Below are 15,244 nucleotides of genomic sequence, written 5' to 3'. Positions count from 1 at the left end.
TGGAAAACCCCGGCCCCACCTCCACCACAAATCTCATCATTCATTCCTGCTCCTTAGGTCAGCCACCTGACCTGGTTTACTCGTCATGACCCCGTGGTCCAGAAGGAACCAGCGACACCAGCAGCTCCCTTGTCTCTTGCCCTCTCTCAGAACGGAATGCCAGAGGCCAGCAGCAGCAGCAGAGTCCAGTTCGAGATGGTCCAAGAAAACGTGTCTAAAACCCACAGCTGTGAGTAGCCTGTCTCCTCAGTTACAGCAAGAAGCATTACGTGTTAAGGGGATTTTTTTTTTTTTCCTATCAAATTACAAGCCAGGAAAGTGGGCAGACTTGGAGTTTTAGCATCCTCTGGCTCCACTGTCTGATCTGTCCCCACGCTCTGGCCATGGGAAAGGAGTTTTTAGTAACTTTCAACAGAAGCTTCCTACAGGCACTAAGAGTAAACAAACACTTGTTGAGTGCCTGTGAAGACACGGTTCATTTCATCCTCATGTTCCACACATGGGCAGGCAGGAACACGACGTGCCTTCTCTCAGTGCTTCTAAACTGGCGGCTTGCAGACATATTTTGGCTTGGCCCACCTACAGTTTCAATAAAATGTGAGTTAACGTTTAAAAATTGAGAGATTTCGGCTGGGCGCCGTGACTCAAGCCTGTAATCCCAGCACTTTGGCAGGCCGAGACAGGTGGATCACTTGAAGTCAGGAGTTCGAGACCAGCCTGGCCAACATGGTGAAACCCCACCTCTACTAAAAATACAAAAATTAGCCGGGCATGGTAGCGCATGCCTATAGTCCCAGCTACATGGCAGGCTGAGGCAGGAGAATCACTTGAACCTGGGAGGTGGAGGTTGTAGTGAGCCGAGATCGCGCCACTGCACTCCAGCCTGGGTGACAGAGTGAGACTCTGTCTAAAAAAAAAAAAAAAAAAAAAAAAAAAAAAAAAATTGGGAGATTTCAGCCAGGCCTGGTGGTTATGCCTGTAATCCCAGCACTTGAACACACCTGGTGAGTGTCCCCGTCTCGCCTCTCTGGGAGACACAGACCACCTCTACGGTCCTCCTTTGCTGGGTTCTTTCTAGGTGACATGACCCCGAAGCAGTCCAAAGTGGTGAAGGCCATCCTGTGGCTCTGCGGAATACAGGACAAGGGCGAGGAAGAGCTCCCGGCCAGAGCAGAACCCGTCATAGTTTCCCTGGAAGAAAACCCCTTGGTGAAGACCCTCCTGGACGTCAACCTTATTTTCTGCGTGACCTGCGCCATCTTTATCTGGGGCTACTTTGCTTAGTGTGGGGTGAACCCGGGGGTTCAAAGGCCGTTTCTCTTCAATGCTCCATTTTTTTTAATGAAAGAAAAAAGAATAAAGCTTTTGTTTGTTTACCACAAGGCTTCCAACTGTTTATAGATCATTTTCAACATGACACTTAGTTCTTTTCTTCTTTTTTTTTTTTTTTTTTTTTTTTGAGACAGTGTCTCGCTCTGTCACCCAGGCTAGAGTGCAGTGGCATGGTCATAGTTCACTGCAACCTCAAACTCCTGGGCTCAAGTGATCCTCCCTCCTCAGCCTCCCAAGTTTCTAGGACTACAGGTACACACCACCATGCCTACCTAATTTTTTCTTTTTTTAAAGAGATGTGGTCTATGTTGCCCGGGCTGGTCCTGAACTCCTGGCCTCAAGTGATCCCCCCACCTCAGCCTCCCAAAGTACTAGGATTATTGGCATGAGCCACCACGCCCAGCCTCTTTTCTTCTTGAAAATAATGAAGGTTAGAAGATGGAAAGAGGAGAGACATGTAAAAGCTTCCTTTCGCAAAAGACATTCATTCTTCTTATCCATTCTTCATATCCATAAATACCCAAATTCAAAGGGATAAAGAAGCAAAGGGACTCACAGGACCTTTTGGCATTCGAACTTGCCCAGCTCATCTTCACAGTGCGAAGAATGGGACCTGCATTCTATCTCTTGCCTTCCACTATGGCTGGCTTTGGGTGAAGGTCCCCAGGAGTTTTCTCACTGTGATACTTCCTCCTAGATATTTCTTGGAAATAGATCCGAGTTGGTACTCTGAAATCTTGTGCTATAAGAAAATCAGAGAATTGTGTGCACTTCTCAAGTTCTGGCTTAGACTGCTTTGTTTCTGAGACAGGGTCTCACTCTGTCACCCAGGCTGGACTGTAGTGGCGCCCTGACGGCTCACTGCAGTCTTGACTTCCTGGGCTCATATGATCCTCCTATCTCAGCCTCCTGGGTAGTTGGGACTATAGCCATGCACCACCATGTCTGGCTAATTTTTAAAATTTATTTGCAGAGACATGGGGGGCTGCTCTCTCCTATGTTGCCTGAGCTGGTCTCAAAACTCCTGGGCTCAAGCAATCCTCTTGCCTTGGCCTCCCAAAGTGCTGGGATTACAGGCATGAGCCACGCACCCAGCCTTAGACTGTTTCTTTGCTTACTTCCCCAGGATGATGCTTCCCTAAAAAGCAGCAGCCAGGTGGATGGGCATCTCAATGAACTTCCCCACCAAAGGCCAGTAAGGCTTTGACCTGCAGGGCAGTGGCCTCCTGTTCTGGGTGGAGCCAGCCTCCTCAGCTTTCCCGCTTTGGGCCCGATGGAGTCTGATGGAATGACCCATTAGGGCTGCGTTTGCCACATGCAGAGCTAAGAGCAAGCAGGGCCAACCCAGTGAGCCCTGAGACCATCTCTGGAGTAGCCCAGGGTCATGAACCATCCAGGCCTGGGATAAGGTCGGGTGGTGGGATGGACTAGAGCCTCTTCCTGGCCTGACAGAGCTGGAAAGCAGAGGAGTCTCTCGGGGGACCCCATTTTCCAGGCCAGAGGAAAATAAACAGGACCCCCCGGGGCTGAGGGGCTGCTCACCCACTTAATCCTCCAGTGATGTCTTTCCGGTTCCTACTTGATGCCAACAGCTGGGACTGGCCTGGTGCACAGGCAAATGTATTGGCCCAGTCCCCACTCTGCTCAGAAGGCCCAGCTCTCTACACGAATCCAAGCAGCAGCGGTGGGCTGGACAAAGGGCACCCCCAGCCCTCCTGGGAAGGGGTATGGGTGGGGAACTGGCTGTTAACATGGCTCTAGGCAGGAGCTTGGGATGGTTCTGGAGCAAGTGGGCTCAAGGAGCAGTCTGCACCGAGGAGGCTGAGCTTCTGCCTCCAAGGCCCAAAGGAGGGGAGTGGGCGGCATGGGGGACTTCCACTACAGTCCTGAGCTCCCCGTCCAAGCCTGCCCCTCACACCGAGACCTCTGTTGCCTCTGGCTGGGGTCAACAGTATGTTTCAGCAGGAACACATTGAGCTGTCACTATGATCGCTCGGGCCACCCCCATCTCTGCCTGGCCTCCCGACTGGCCTTCGCACATCCAGTCTTCCCCATTCTCCAGCCACTGGCAGGGTAGGCAACTCGGATCAAGCCAATCCTCTGCTTGGAATCCTTCAGTGACCTTCCCACACTCAGGATGAAGTCTGCAATCCTTTGCATTCCTTGTTTGTTTGTTTGTTTGTTTTTGGAAAGGGTCTCTCTCTGTTGCCCAGGCTGGAATGCAGGGTGCGATCATGGCTCAACGCAGCCTCGAACTCCTAGGCTCAGGTGATCCTCCTACCTCAGTCTCCTGGGTAGCTGGGACTACAGGTACACACCACCATGCCTGGCAATTTTGTTGTTGTTGTACTTTGTGGAGAGGGCATTTTGCCATATTGCCCAGGCTTGTCTCCAACTCCTGGGCTAATGTGATCCACCTGCCTTGGCCTCCCAAAGTGCTGGGATTACAGGTGTGAGCCCCCAAATATGGCCTTTTTTTTCTTTTTTCTGTTTACAGACAGGGTCTTGCACTTTGTCACCCAGGCTGGAGAGCATTGGTATGATCATGGCTCACTGGAGCTTTCAACTCCTGCCTCAGCCTCTTGAGTAGCTGGAACTACAGGCATTTGGCCACCATACCTGGCTAATTTTAATTTTTTTTTTTTTGTAGATGGGGTCTTACTATGTTGCCCTGGCTGGTCTCAAACTCCTGGCTTCAAGCAATCTGCCCACCTCAATGTCTCCAAGTGCTGGGATTAAGGCGTGAGCCACTGTGCCCAGCCAGCTGAGAGATTTTAAATGTTCTCACCACAAAAAATAAATAATGGAGGTGATGGATATGTTAATTAGCTTGATTTAACCATTCTGCAATGTATACATATAAAAAAACATGTCATATACCATAACTTTTATCAATTTAAAAAAACAGTGCAGTGCAAATACAATTTACAGATGTGCATAGAAACTGAATTCAGGCCAGGTGCAGTGGCTCACATCTGTAATCCCAGGACTTCAGGAAGCCAAGGTGAACAGATCACCTGAGGTCAGGAGTTCAAGACCAGCCTGGCCAACATATCAAAGCCTCATCTCCACTAAAAATACAAAAATTAGCTGGGCATGGTGGTGGGTGCCTGTAGTCCCAGCTACTTGGGAGGCTGAGGCAGGAGAATGGCTTAAACTTGGGAGGCGGGGGTAGCAGTGAGCCGAGATCATGCCACTGCACTCCAGCCTGGGCAACAGATCAAGATTCCATCTTAAACAAATAGAATGACAATTAAAAACCCCAAATTTAAATACAAGTAGAAAGAGTGAAAATAGAACCCTGTTGTTTTTTGTTAGGTTTGGGGGAGGTTCTTTCTTGTATCAAATATCCCCCTCCCCACATGTCATTTGTGATGATGTTTCATGTGTGAAGCACAGACCCTAAGGTGACCCTCAATAATCCCTACTTCCTGGGAAGTGGATCCTTCCCCAGTCCAGCCTCAAGATAAGACCCCAGCCCTGGCTGCTGCCTTGACCGCAGCGGATGAAAACCCTGGACAGAGGACCCAGAGAAGCTGTGCCTGGAGTCCTGACCCACAGGGGCTATGAGAAAATGAACGTGCTGTTGTAAGCTGCTAAGTATGTGGCCATCTGTCATGCTGCACTGGATAACTGACACGAGGGGCACGGTGTGTGAACGCATGTGTGGATGTAAAGGAGGGGTTGGCTGGAGAGGGTGTGGGAGGAAGACAGTTGCCTGCACAGCTGTGTGGGGTCTACACAGCCATGTACCTCCTTTGGAGGGAATCAGGTAGAAGTCATTTGGTTGCCAGTAAGAGAAACAAACCCAAAGAGGAACGCTTGTGCCAAAAACAATCAAGCACTTTATCGTGAGCATTCAAAGGCAAGAAATGCAGAACGGCTTCAGGGACACGAACCGGGAGCTGGGAGGGTTTTAAAAACCAAGCCCTGCACTCTTTCCCTCTAATCTTTTGTCTCTGCCTCTCCGCGTATCTGCTGACTTCTCCCCCTGCAGGCAGGTTTTCTCTACTACACAGAATCCACGGTGGTGGCAGGAGGGCACCCACAGCTCCGTGCCGGGAGACAGGGGTCCTGCCTGCTGGGGAAGAGACTCAGGGCCCACGCCTGTGCGAACCCATGTGGGACAGGGTGGGGATGGCCACGTGTGCAGCCTGCTGTGGGCAGTGGGGAAACTAAAGGAGTCCTTGACTTGCTCTCCCACTCCCTTAGCTGGCAGCTCAAGTGGTCTTGGTCACTTCTTGCCTTTGGCAGCACCAGACACTGTGGCTTCGCCACACCAGCACATCTCCTCTCTAGCTCCACCGATGAGATACGAGAGAAGTGCAAGCCCTTGGCTGAGAAGCATCCCTATGAGTGAGGTGCTTGCTGCCCAGTCTGATGCAAAACCCTGAGACTGTGGGTCCCAGAGGCCAGAGGCGCCGGAATATGGTGGGGAAATGGTGGGAGGAGACCTCAGGGAGAAACCAAGAGAGTTTGTCTTAAGACCTTCAAATAAGAGCACTTGCAGGACTCACTGGGCTTGGGAGAGCACTGAGAACTGCAGCCCCAACAGAGGAATGGGAGTCGCTCCACGGAGCTCCCAGAGAACCAGGGCCATCACAACGGTCCAGGATGGGGTCACTCCTACGGCATCTGAATTTTTTTTTAGAAGAGATGGTGCAGCTGGGGGAGCAGGGACAGGAAGTCTGAGCGCAAGGGCCTCTTCCTATAAGAAACTACTGGGTAGAGAAGGGAAGGAAACAATCTGAAGGGCAGATGGCCAGCGCCCTTCTGGACGGCCAGAAATGGCCAGTATGGGTTCCGATTCTCTACCTCTCTGACGGTGGGCAGGCTGGAAACAGTGTACCGTGTGCAGCGCCAACGCAGCACAATGCCCCCAGCAGAAGGAATCCCAGGTCACAGGAATGGCAAAGAAAGAGGATCCACGTGCCTCTCCTGGCCCTGCTGGTGGGATGCTGAGCCATGTACCTCCCACTAGATAGTTCTGTTTGGTCTTTTTTTTTTTTTTTTTTTTTTTGAGACAGAGTCTCACTTTATTGCCCAGGCTGGAGTGCACTGACGTGATCTTGGCTCACTGTAGCCTCTGTCTCCCAGGTTCAAATGATTCTCCTGTCTCAGCCTCCTAAGTAGCTGGAGTTACTGGCGCCCGCCACAGTGCCAAGTTAATTTTTTGTATCTTTAGTAGAGATGGGATTTCACCGTGTTGACCAGGCTGGTCTCGAACTCCTGACATCAAGTGATCCTCCCGCCTCGGCCTCCCAAGGGTGGTCTTTACCTTTGACACATACACAGAGTCAAATGATTTTCATTGTTTTGAAGTTTGCAGCTGTCAGGGTAGGAAGATTGCTGCAAACAATAGGAGAGTAAAAACTGAATGAGGCTCTTAAAATAATGAGGTCGGGTTTCCTGTATTTCAGAATCAGCAATGACGAACACATGCTACATTCTGGGCAGGATGTCAGCACGGATGTTCCTCGTCCCCAGGTGCCAACAGCATCTCCTTGACAAGCGCCTACGTCCCTGCTTCCTCTGGAGGACAAGTTCAGGCATCATGATGGGAGCATCTCCGAGGCTCCATGGAGACACCTGACCGTGGACAGCCAGGCTCCTGGAGAAGGTGCTCAACATGGAGCATCGGCCTACACAGAGGCTCCACCTTCTCTGCAGGGTTTGTTCTGTGGCTAACGGAGGGGACAGAAAATTAACAACACACGGGTGGCACAGGGGAAGAGTGAGCCCTAAGCCGATGAACATTCAAGATATGGGGGCAAATGGGCTTACAGGAGCATATTTTCAAGGTAATTAATGTAGGGAGTACTTTGAAGGCATAGGAAACTGAGTAAAGATGAAAATGTGGGCTGCGCATGGTGGCTCACACCTGTAATCCCAGCACTTTCGGAGGCTGAAGTGGGAGGACTGCTTGAGGCCAGAACTGAAGACCAGCCTGGGCAACACAGCAAGATCCCTGTCTCTAGAAAAGATTATTTAAAAATTAGTTGGGTGTATTGCCATGCACCTGTAGTCTCAGCTACTCGGGAAGCTGAGTTGGGAGGATGGTTTGAGCCCGGGAGTTTGGAGGCTGCCGTGAGTTATGACTGTGCCACTGCACTCCAGCCTGGGCCATGGAGTGAGTGAGATCTGTTTCAAAAAAACAACAAGGGAAATGTGATTGCCCTTTTTAAATCAGGCTTACGTCAGTTTGTAGTGGAAAGAGGTCCAGTGTCTTCTAAGCAGGGACTTAGACACTGACACACTTAGCAAACTTGATCAATAGAAGGCTCAGGGCAGCCAACTCTGGCAGCATGTCCTGCTCTGTTCCCGAGAGAAAACGGCCTTATCTGGGTCACAGGGAAGGAAGGTGCTATCATGAGACGAGCTGTCCAGAGCCTCAGTCTCACTTTGTTCCAATTCCCCATCAGCTCTCCCCTAGTATTTCAATCCTGGCAGAGACGGGATAATTTTCACGCCTTGGATAGGGCATGAAAGCACCAGCCATTGGAAGAGGGGCTCTCCATGGCAATTTACAGCTGCTGACGAATGCACCGACCCAGTGTGGCTGAGCTCCTGTAAGCTGCTCCGGGAGTCTGAGTATCTCTAGATGGAAAGAAAGGGATGCCAGCACTGGGAGGACCAAGGGTGCAGCCTCGACCAGAACCTGCACCGAGGGATGGCCAGTCTAGGAGGTCTCTGGGGCACCTGGTGGCCTTTTTCACTGCTGTGACCTTGCTCTCTGTTTCTTCAAACTCCTACAGCTACAATTAGACCCTCTCCCTCAACATGTCCCAGCCACAGTTCTATGTGGGGGAGTGGCAACACGTACACACTCATGCACACACACACGCACGCTACAATGTGTCTCCAAGAATCATGAAGTTTTCATATAAACCACAGAATATATTTAATTCAAATTAAACATGAAACTAGAATAATGTTCGGTCCTTATCAAGTAGCAATTACATTGTTTAAAAAAAAAAAAAAAGAACAGTACATTTCCGTCTACATTCCGGCAATCCAACGAGGCGGCACGGGTCACATCCAGTTTGACGAGGTGACAGAGCCAGCAGTCACCATCCAAGGGCATGGTTCTGAGGGGACTGGGGAGACACAGACGATATATGACACAAAATGACTCTGCAGCAAGTCTGAAGGACAGCAGCCGCCCTCCTAATACATAAGAATGAAAGTCCAGGTAGCAGAGAGCAGGCCACTCGCAGAAAGAGCGCATTGTATTAAATAGATAGTTAACGCACTGCTTCTTACTCATTCCAAGTTGCTGTAGGTGCTGCCCGCGTTAACAGCAGGGGCAAAAGCTTCCTATGCACGTTTCAGCAGGAACGCTCTCTCCACTCCAGGTATTTCTTTGTTTTGGATTTTTTTGGCATTATTTCCTTCCCATGTGAAGAAAGCCAACTTCTTCAAGACACAGGTCATTCAGCTTCCGTGGCGGCCTCCAGGTGCTCCTAGGGCCGTGCAGAAGGCCAGGTCCCGCACAGTGAGGCCCTCCTTTGTCCTCCACTGAAAGCTTTTCACTGTTCTGTCTGCAAAGGAAGAGGTTTGCCTGCCCCTGCTCCATGTGCCAGGGTGGAAGCGGCGGAGGGCTGGGGAGGGCTTTCTTCACAGGGCCGTGCTTTCGGTATCATTGTCTATATCCAGCAGGATGCGGCCAGGCACGTCTTTGCTGGCTGAGTCTGAGTGCATTTCAGGAAAGATGCTGCGATGTGGTTCTGAAACCCTGGAATTGGAGTCTGGACAAAAACACGAGGAGACACGGTATCAATGAGGGGTAACCCCCGAGAGGTCACCTGAGGGTGCTTTGAGAAGAGAGGCTGGGAAGTTTCGGGGTCAGCCCATGCACAGAGTCCCTTGCGAGAGGCCTCATCAGCTCTTAGAAGCCAAGTGATGCCTTTGTGACCCCAGAGGGCAGCTGAGTGGCACAGCCTCGCCTCTGGGCTCTGAGGTTGCTTGCTATGAGCCCGGGGCAGCCCTTGGAGATGCAGCTTTCAAAGGATTTGCTTGCTTTGATGGAAGAAAGGAAGCCTCCTCCTTCCCAAGGCCTCTAATGCATGAGATGAACCTCCTGATGGCCCCTGGGCTGCCCTGGGAAGAGACCTCTCCTCGAGACTGCTGGGTTTCCTCCTGTGACTAACACTAGGACCTCACCTTCAGCACTAGCAACATTTGGGCCTGAATTATTTGCTGTGGTTGTCCTGGGCATTGTAGGTGTCACCCAACAGATGCCAGTGACATGCAGCCTCCTCCCCCAGTGTGACAACCAAAAATGTCTCCTGTGCATCACAGATCACTGGGGAAGTTTAAACTGTCTCCAGAAGCTGCCAAGCGTCCCCTGGGGAATCACAATCACTGCTGACTGACATCACTGAGGCAGACTAAGTCTCCTGCAAATATTAACTTCCCCTTCTCCGTCTAATACACCTCGAATGCCATTTTCATGTCTTACTATGTTGGCTGAAATTCCTTCAGCAAGGTGGCAAACATACGGTCCTCATGCTGTTGTCCCCCTCTCCTATGCTCTTCCCAGAGGCCAGTGGGTCTCAGATTCATTTATGCATGAACAAACATTTACTGAGCACCTCCCAGGTGCCAGGCACCGTTCTTTCTACCTGCTGAGGACGCAACACCGCACAACACAGGCACAGCCTCAACGAAGCCCAAGGTCAAAATGGGCGAACCAAGGGGATCTTAATTAAAACAAAAGGGCTGGCTTCTCTAGTAGATGTGGGTTCTGGCAAATTATGAGAGCCTCATGAGGTATTTTAGGGCTGGTGTAAGAGAGAAGAGAGATATTTTGTAGTTTTGCTTTGCTGGGTTAGAGGTAGCTGTGGCAGGCAGCAGTGAGGGAGTGGGAGGAGGAGGTGGTTTGCTGGGTCGTCTCACATTGAGGCTTGAGAGCTGCTTCTCGCCCACTTGCTGTGGTGCAAAATGACATCCTGCCTGTCCTTGCCGGGAGCTAGTTTTGAACGTATTTCTGTTCGACCTGCTCCTGTCTGCGCAGGCACAGCTTGAAAACGCTGGTGCACTCTGGGGAAGCTCACTGCTTCGAGACTTGTTCCAGCTCTACCCTTCCACCTTCCTGTCCCTACAGTCTGAGCTGTAAGATCTATTTACTCCCTGGGACATCCTTTCTCTCACAGTGACTCCTCGGTTGTCCCTCAAGGTTTCCTACACACCACAACTCAGAGAAATTTCTAGATTTATGGAGGTGCCAAGGTGTCAGAGTTCAGGTGCCGAATGTCATTTCAGACAATTCAGGCCTTGTGATAACTATAAAACCAATGACACTGTGCAGAATTGCACCACCCTATGGTGCGGTCAAAGGTGGTCTGTACGCACAGAATAGGGGCTGTCTTGGATTTGTCCTAAGCAGAACAGAAGTCAACGAAGGCAGGGACTGTGTCTGTCTTGTTCACAGTGTATCCTCAGTACCTAAAACAGTGACCGGCAAATAGCAGATGTTCAATAAATTTTGTAGCTGCACTTGGATGGTTGGATGGATGAATGAAGAGTCATCTAGAGCAACCATCTTTCCAATCCTCCGTTCTTACATCTTCAGGCAAAGAAGTAGCTGTGACTTGAAGATGATACCGGTATAAGAAAATCACTGCAAATGCAATCCTTTCCCCCATTATCTTGGCCCCTAAAAACAGAAGGGGCTACCAGCCTGTGTCTCTTCTCAGCCCAGAGTTTACCAGAAACTATGGAACAGACATGACCTGGCGGGGAACGCATGATGCAAAGGCACTGTGCATACGGATGAGGTTTCTACTTGTTAATATCTGTGTTCACATGCAAGTTAACGCCTATCAGCCACGAAGCCCTTCCACAGCTGCTCTCTTTTTCTTATACATCACATATATATAATTTTTAGATTTATGCCTCTCTAAATTTTTCTATTTATGATCCACACACATTATTTATTCAAGGGGAAAAATGTGTTCTGGGGCTACATTTTTTTCCAGCTACAAGGAAATCCCTTCCTCTGCCTCCCACCGGCCCCATCTGGTTTCCCCAGTCCCTCTCTCTTCCTACATGAATCATCCCTGAAAGAAACAATGACTTTGTTTACACACAAGAAGTAGAAAGAATGATAGCAACTTGTACAGAACTAGTTTTCAGAAAGAGACTTCATCACAGTAGCTAACATTAAAAAAAAAAAAAAAAAAAAAATTTTTTTTGAGATAGGGTCTCACTCTGTTGCCCAGGCTGGAGTGTAGTCGTGTAATCTCAGCTCACTGCAGCCTCCACCTCCCAGGCTCAAGCGATCCTCCCACCTCAGCCTCCCGAGTAGCTAGGACTACAAGCATATGCCACCATGCCTGGCTAATTTTTTGTATTTTTGGTAGAGACAGGGTTTCGCCATGTTGACTGGGCTGGTCTTGAACTCTTGGCCTCAAGCGATCCTCCCACCTCGGCTTCCCAAAGTGCTGGGATTACCAGCATGAGCCACCATGCCCAGCCTCGGTAGCTGACATTACTATAGAGCACTTACAACCGAGAGTGTACTATACACCCACACTTTATTACATCGTCTCACTGAACTGACTAATCCTAAGGCAGCAGAAATAAGAGAGGGAGACTCAGAGGCTCTATTCCTTGCCCAAGGTGACACAGCCAGGGTGGACCAAAGAGGATCAAAGCCAGATCAGTTGCACTCTGGCTCTTCACATTACATTTTCCCTCCTCCCCAGAGGAGTGTGTAAATCCTTGGGTGAGGGTCCTCAAAGACGTTATCTGAGATCTTGTCTCAGTCTTAAACACTCTGGTTTGTTGTAAAAAGGAGAAAATGGTTATTTCAGAAAGACACCTGTAAGGACCTGGTTTGCCCGAAACACCTCTAAATCTTTCTGGCTATGAACTCGTATATAAACTGCACCCCAAGAAGGGCTGGTTTCTGAGCATACGCTTGGAGCTAAGTTCATACAAGAGATATTGTTCTTAAAAACACAAAATAGGCTGGGCATGGTGGGATGATGGTGTGAGCCCAGAAGTTCGAGACCAGTCCAGGCAACACGAGACTCCGTTTCTATGAGAAAAATACAAAAATCAGCCGGGTGTGGTGGCGCATGCCTCTAGTCCCACCTTCCAGCTACTTCAGAGGATCACTTGAGCCCAGGAGGTCAAGGCTGCAGTGGGCTATAATCACACTGCTGCACTCTAGCCTGGGCAACAGAGCAAGACCCTATCTCTTTAAAAAAAAAAAAAAAAAGAGAGAGAAACACGGGATGACCTCCAGTAACCAGCCTCAGCCCAAAGGCAGAACTTGATATAGTTCATCACAGATTTGGGGCTCTGACAAATGTAACCAAGTTCCTTCCTGAACTGAGTATCTTATCCAGGAAACAGAAGTGGACATTTAACAGCTGGAAGTGGAATGTTATCAGTAAGCGTATGGTTCTAGAAGATTTACTTATTACTTCCACAATTTTGAATATGTGCTTTCGGTTGTGAACCCACCCTTCAAGAAGTCCAAGGTGATTCTGATAGCCACTTTGACAAGTAACAGATCCAAATATGCCCTTGAAAGTAAGTGGTGCAGGCACAATTACAGGGCGAATAAACTCCCTCCCCCTCTCCACCACCCATCCCTCTTCTCAGACCTAGGGTATCAGGGAATGCCTTCCTTCACCAGTTAACGGTTTGAGTCTTAAACACTCTGGTTGATTGTTGTAAAAAAGAGATAAAGGTTATTTTAGAAAGACACCTGTAAGAACCTGGTTTTCTTTTAACACCTCTAAACTTCTCTGGCCATGAATTTATATATTATTTGCATTCCAAGAAGGGCTGGTCTTTGAGCATACTGCTTGGAGCTAAGTTTCTTTTTTTTTTTTTTTTTTGAGACGGAGTCTCGCTGTGTCTCCCAGGCTGGAGTGCAGTGGCGCGATCTCGGCTCACTGCAAGCTCCGCCTCCCGGGTTCACGCCATTCTCCCGCCTCAGCCTCCGAGTAGCTGGGACTACAGGCGCCCGCCACCGCGCCTGGCTAATTTTTTGTATTTTTAGTAGAGACGGGGTTTCACCGTGTTAGCCAGGATGGTCTTGATCTCCTGACCTCGTGATCCGCCCGTCTTGGCCTCCCAAAGTGCTGGGATTACAGGCTTGAGCCACCGCGCCCGGCCGAGCTAAGTTTCTATAACAAGTATTATATTTCAAAATAAAAAAAAAGCAAATAACCAAACAAAAAAAGAAACCTTTTATTGGAGGTCTCTTTTCTGTTTTGTTTTTGTTTTTAAATAAAATATCTACTGTATGAACTTAGTTCCAAGCAATATCCTCAAAGACCGGCCCTTGGAAGGCAGAGAATATATAAATTCACAACCAAAGAGGTTTAGGGTGCTTTTAAAAAGCAGATTCTGGCTGGGTGTAGTGGCTCATGCCTGTAATCCCAGGACTTTGGAGGCTGAGCTACTCGGGAGGCTGAGGCAGGAGAATCGCTTGAACCTGGGAGGTGGAGGTTGCAGTGAGCTGAGATCGTATCACTGCATTCCAGTCTGAGCGACAGAGTAAGACTAAACAAACAAACAAACAAACAAACAAAAGCAGGTTCTAACAGGTGTCTTTCTAAAATAACCTTTTTCTCCTTTTTACAATATAATACCTGTCATATAAACTTAGCTCCAACCAGAATGTTTAAGACCCAAACCATTATTTCCTCAGATAATGTCTTCACTTACAGGATCCACACCCAAGGATATACACAACTCTTTTGGGAAAGAGGGAAAATGTTAGGGTGATTAAGAATGATGGAGCCAGGCGCGGTGGCTCATGCCTGTAATCCCAGCACCTTGGGAGGCAGAAGTGAATGGATCACTTGAGGCCATGAGTCGAGACCAGCCTGGCCAATATGGCGAAACCCCGTCTCTACTAAAAATACAAAAATCAGCCAGGTGTTGCCACACCTACCTATAATCCCAGCTATTTGGGAGGCTGAGGCAAGAGAACTGCTTAAATCAGAGAGGCAGGGGTTGCAGTGTGCCAAGATTGCACCACTGCACTCCAGAGTAGGCGACAGAGCAAGACTGTCTCAAAAAATACATAAAACAAATAAACAGAAGAACCACAGTCCAACCCATCTGGCTTTGATCCTCTTTAGTCTAAGTAGAATTGTGTAATTTTATCAGGAGCTGATGACTTCTCGTCAGTTTTCCAGGGCTACGAGCGACTTTGAGTCAACTATTCAGGAGTGATTCTGTTCAAGTCTCACTGGATGTTATCTTGACACAATTCTGATTATCTACTTATTAAAAATCAACTGCAAGTAGAAATAGAGGCCACTTAAATATCCAACTAAGAGTAATAATACATCTGGTTGATGAAACATTATGTAGTCACTGAAAAACATGGTTCTAGGCCGGGCACAGTGGCTCACGCCTGTAATCCCAGCACTTTGGAAGGCTGAGGTGGGTGAATCACGAGGTCAAGAGATCGAGACCATCCTGGCTAACATGGTGAAACCCCGTCTCTATTAAAAATACAAAAATTAGCCGGGCGTTGTGGCGGGCGCCTGTAGTCCCAGTTACTCGGGAGGCTGAGATAGGAGACTGGCGTGTACCCAGGAGGCGGAGCTTGCAGTGAGCCGAGTTCGAGCCACTGCACTCCAGCCTGGGTGACAGAGCAAGACTCCATCTCAAAACAAAAAACAAACAAAAAAACCATGGTTCTAAAAATTACATTATCATATGAGAACGAGCATATGATGTAAAGTAAAATAAAAGGATTCAAACCTGTCTATGTCAAATAATTACGCTCATGTACCTCCTTTTTAGAAAAACTAAAAGAAAAAAAGGGGCAGGCGTGGTGGCTCACACCTGTAATGCCAGCACTTTGGGAGGACGAGGTGGGCGGATCATGAGGTTAGGAGATGGAGACCATCTTGGCTAACATGGTGAAACCCTG

At 49.0% G+C, this 15,244-nt stretch overlaps 2 protein-coding genes across 3 annotated transcripts in view; one reads left to right on the top strand and one right to left on the bottom strand.

Moving 5' to 3' along the window:
- SLC5A11 (solute carrier family 5 member 11) overlaps positions 1-1,371 on the top strand; it is a 65,819-nt gene extending 64,448 nt beyond the window's left edge. For both annotated transcript variants that reach the window (XM_050773827.1, XM_050773828.1), the window contains exons 16-17: positions 58-229; positions 1,079-1,371. In XM_050773827.1, coding sequence (XP_050629784.1) covers positions 58-229; positions 1,079-1,284 — 378 coding nt within the window. In that variant the 3' untranslated portion in view covers positions 1,285-1,371. The remainder of the gene's footprint in view (positions 1-57; positions 230-1,078) is intronic.
- Positions 1,372-8,208: 6,837 nt separating this feature from the next.
- Positions 8,209-15,244, bottom strand: part of ARHGAP17 (Rho GTPase activating protein 17) — a 177,795-nt gene continuing 170,759 nt past the window's right edge. The window contains exon 20 of the mRNA XM_050773405.1: positions 8,209-9,080. Within this exon, the coding sequence (XP_050629362.1) occupies positions 8,950-9,080 (131 nt within the window). The 3' untranslated portion in view covers positions 8,209-8,949. The remainder of the gene's footprint in view (positions 9,081-15,244) is intronic.

The sequence above is a fragment of the Macaca thibetana genome, chromosome 20 (genome assembly GCF_024542745.1).
Source record: "Macaca thibetana thibetana isolate TM-01 chromosome 20, ASM2454274v1, whole genome shotgun sequence".
Classification (NCBI taxonomy): Eukaryota; Metazoa; Chordata; class Mammalia; order Primates; family Cercopithecidae; genus Macaca; species Macaca thibetana.
Note: the sequence above shows the minus strand (reverse complement) of the source record. Positions and strands in the feature narration are given on the sequence as shown.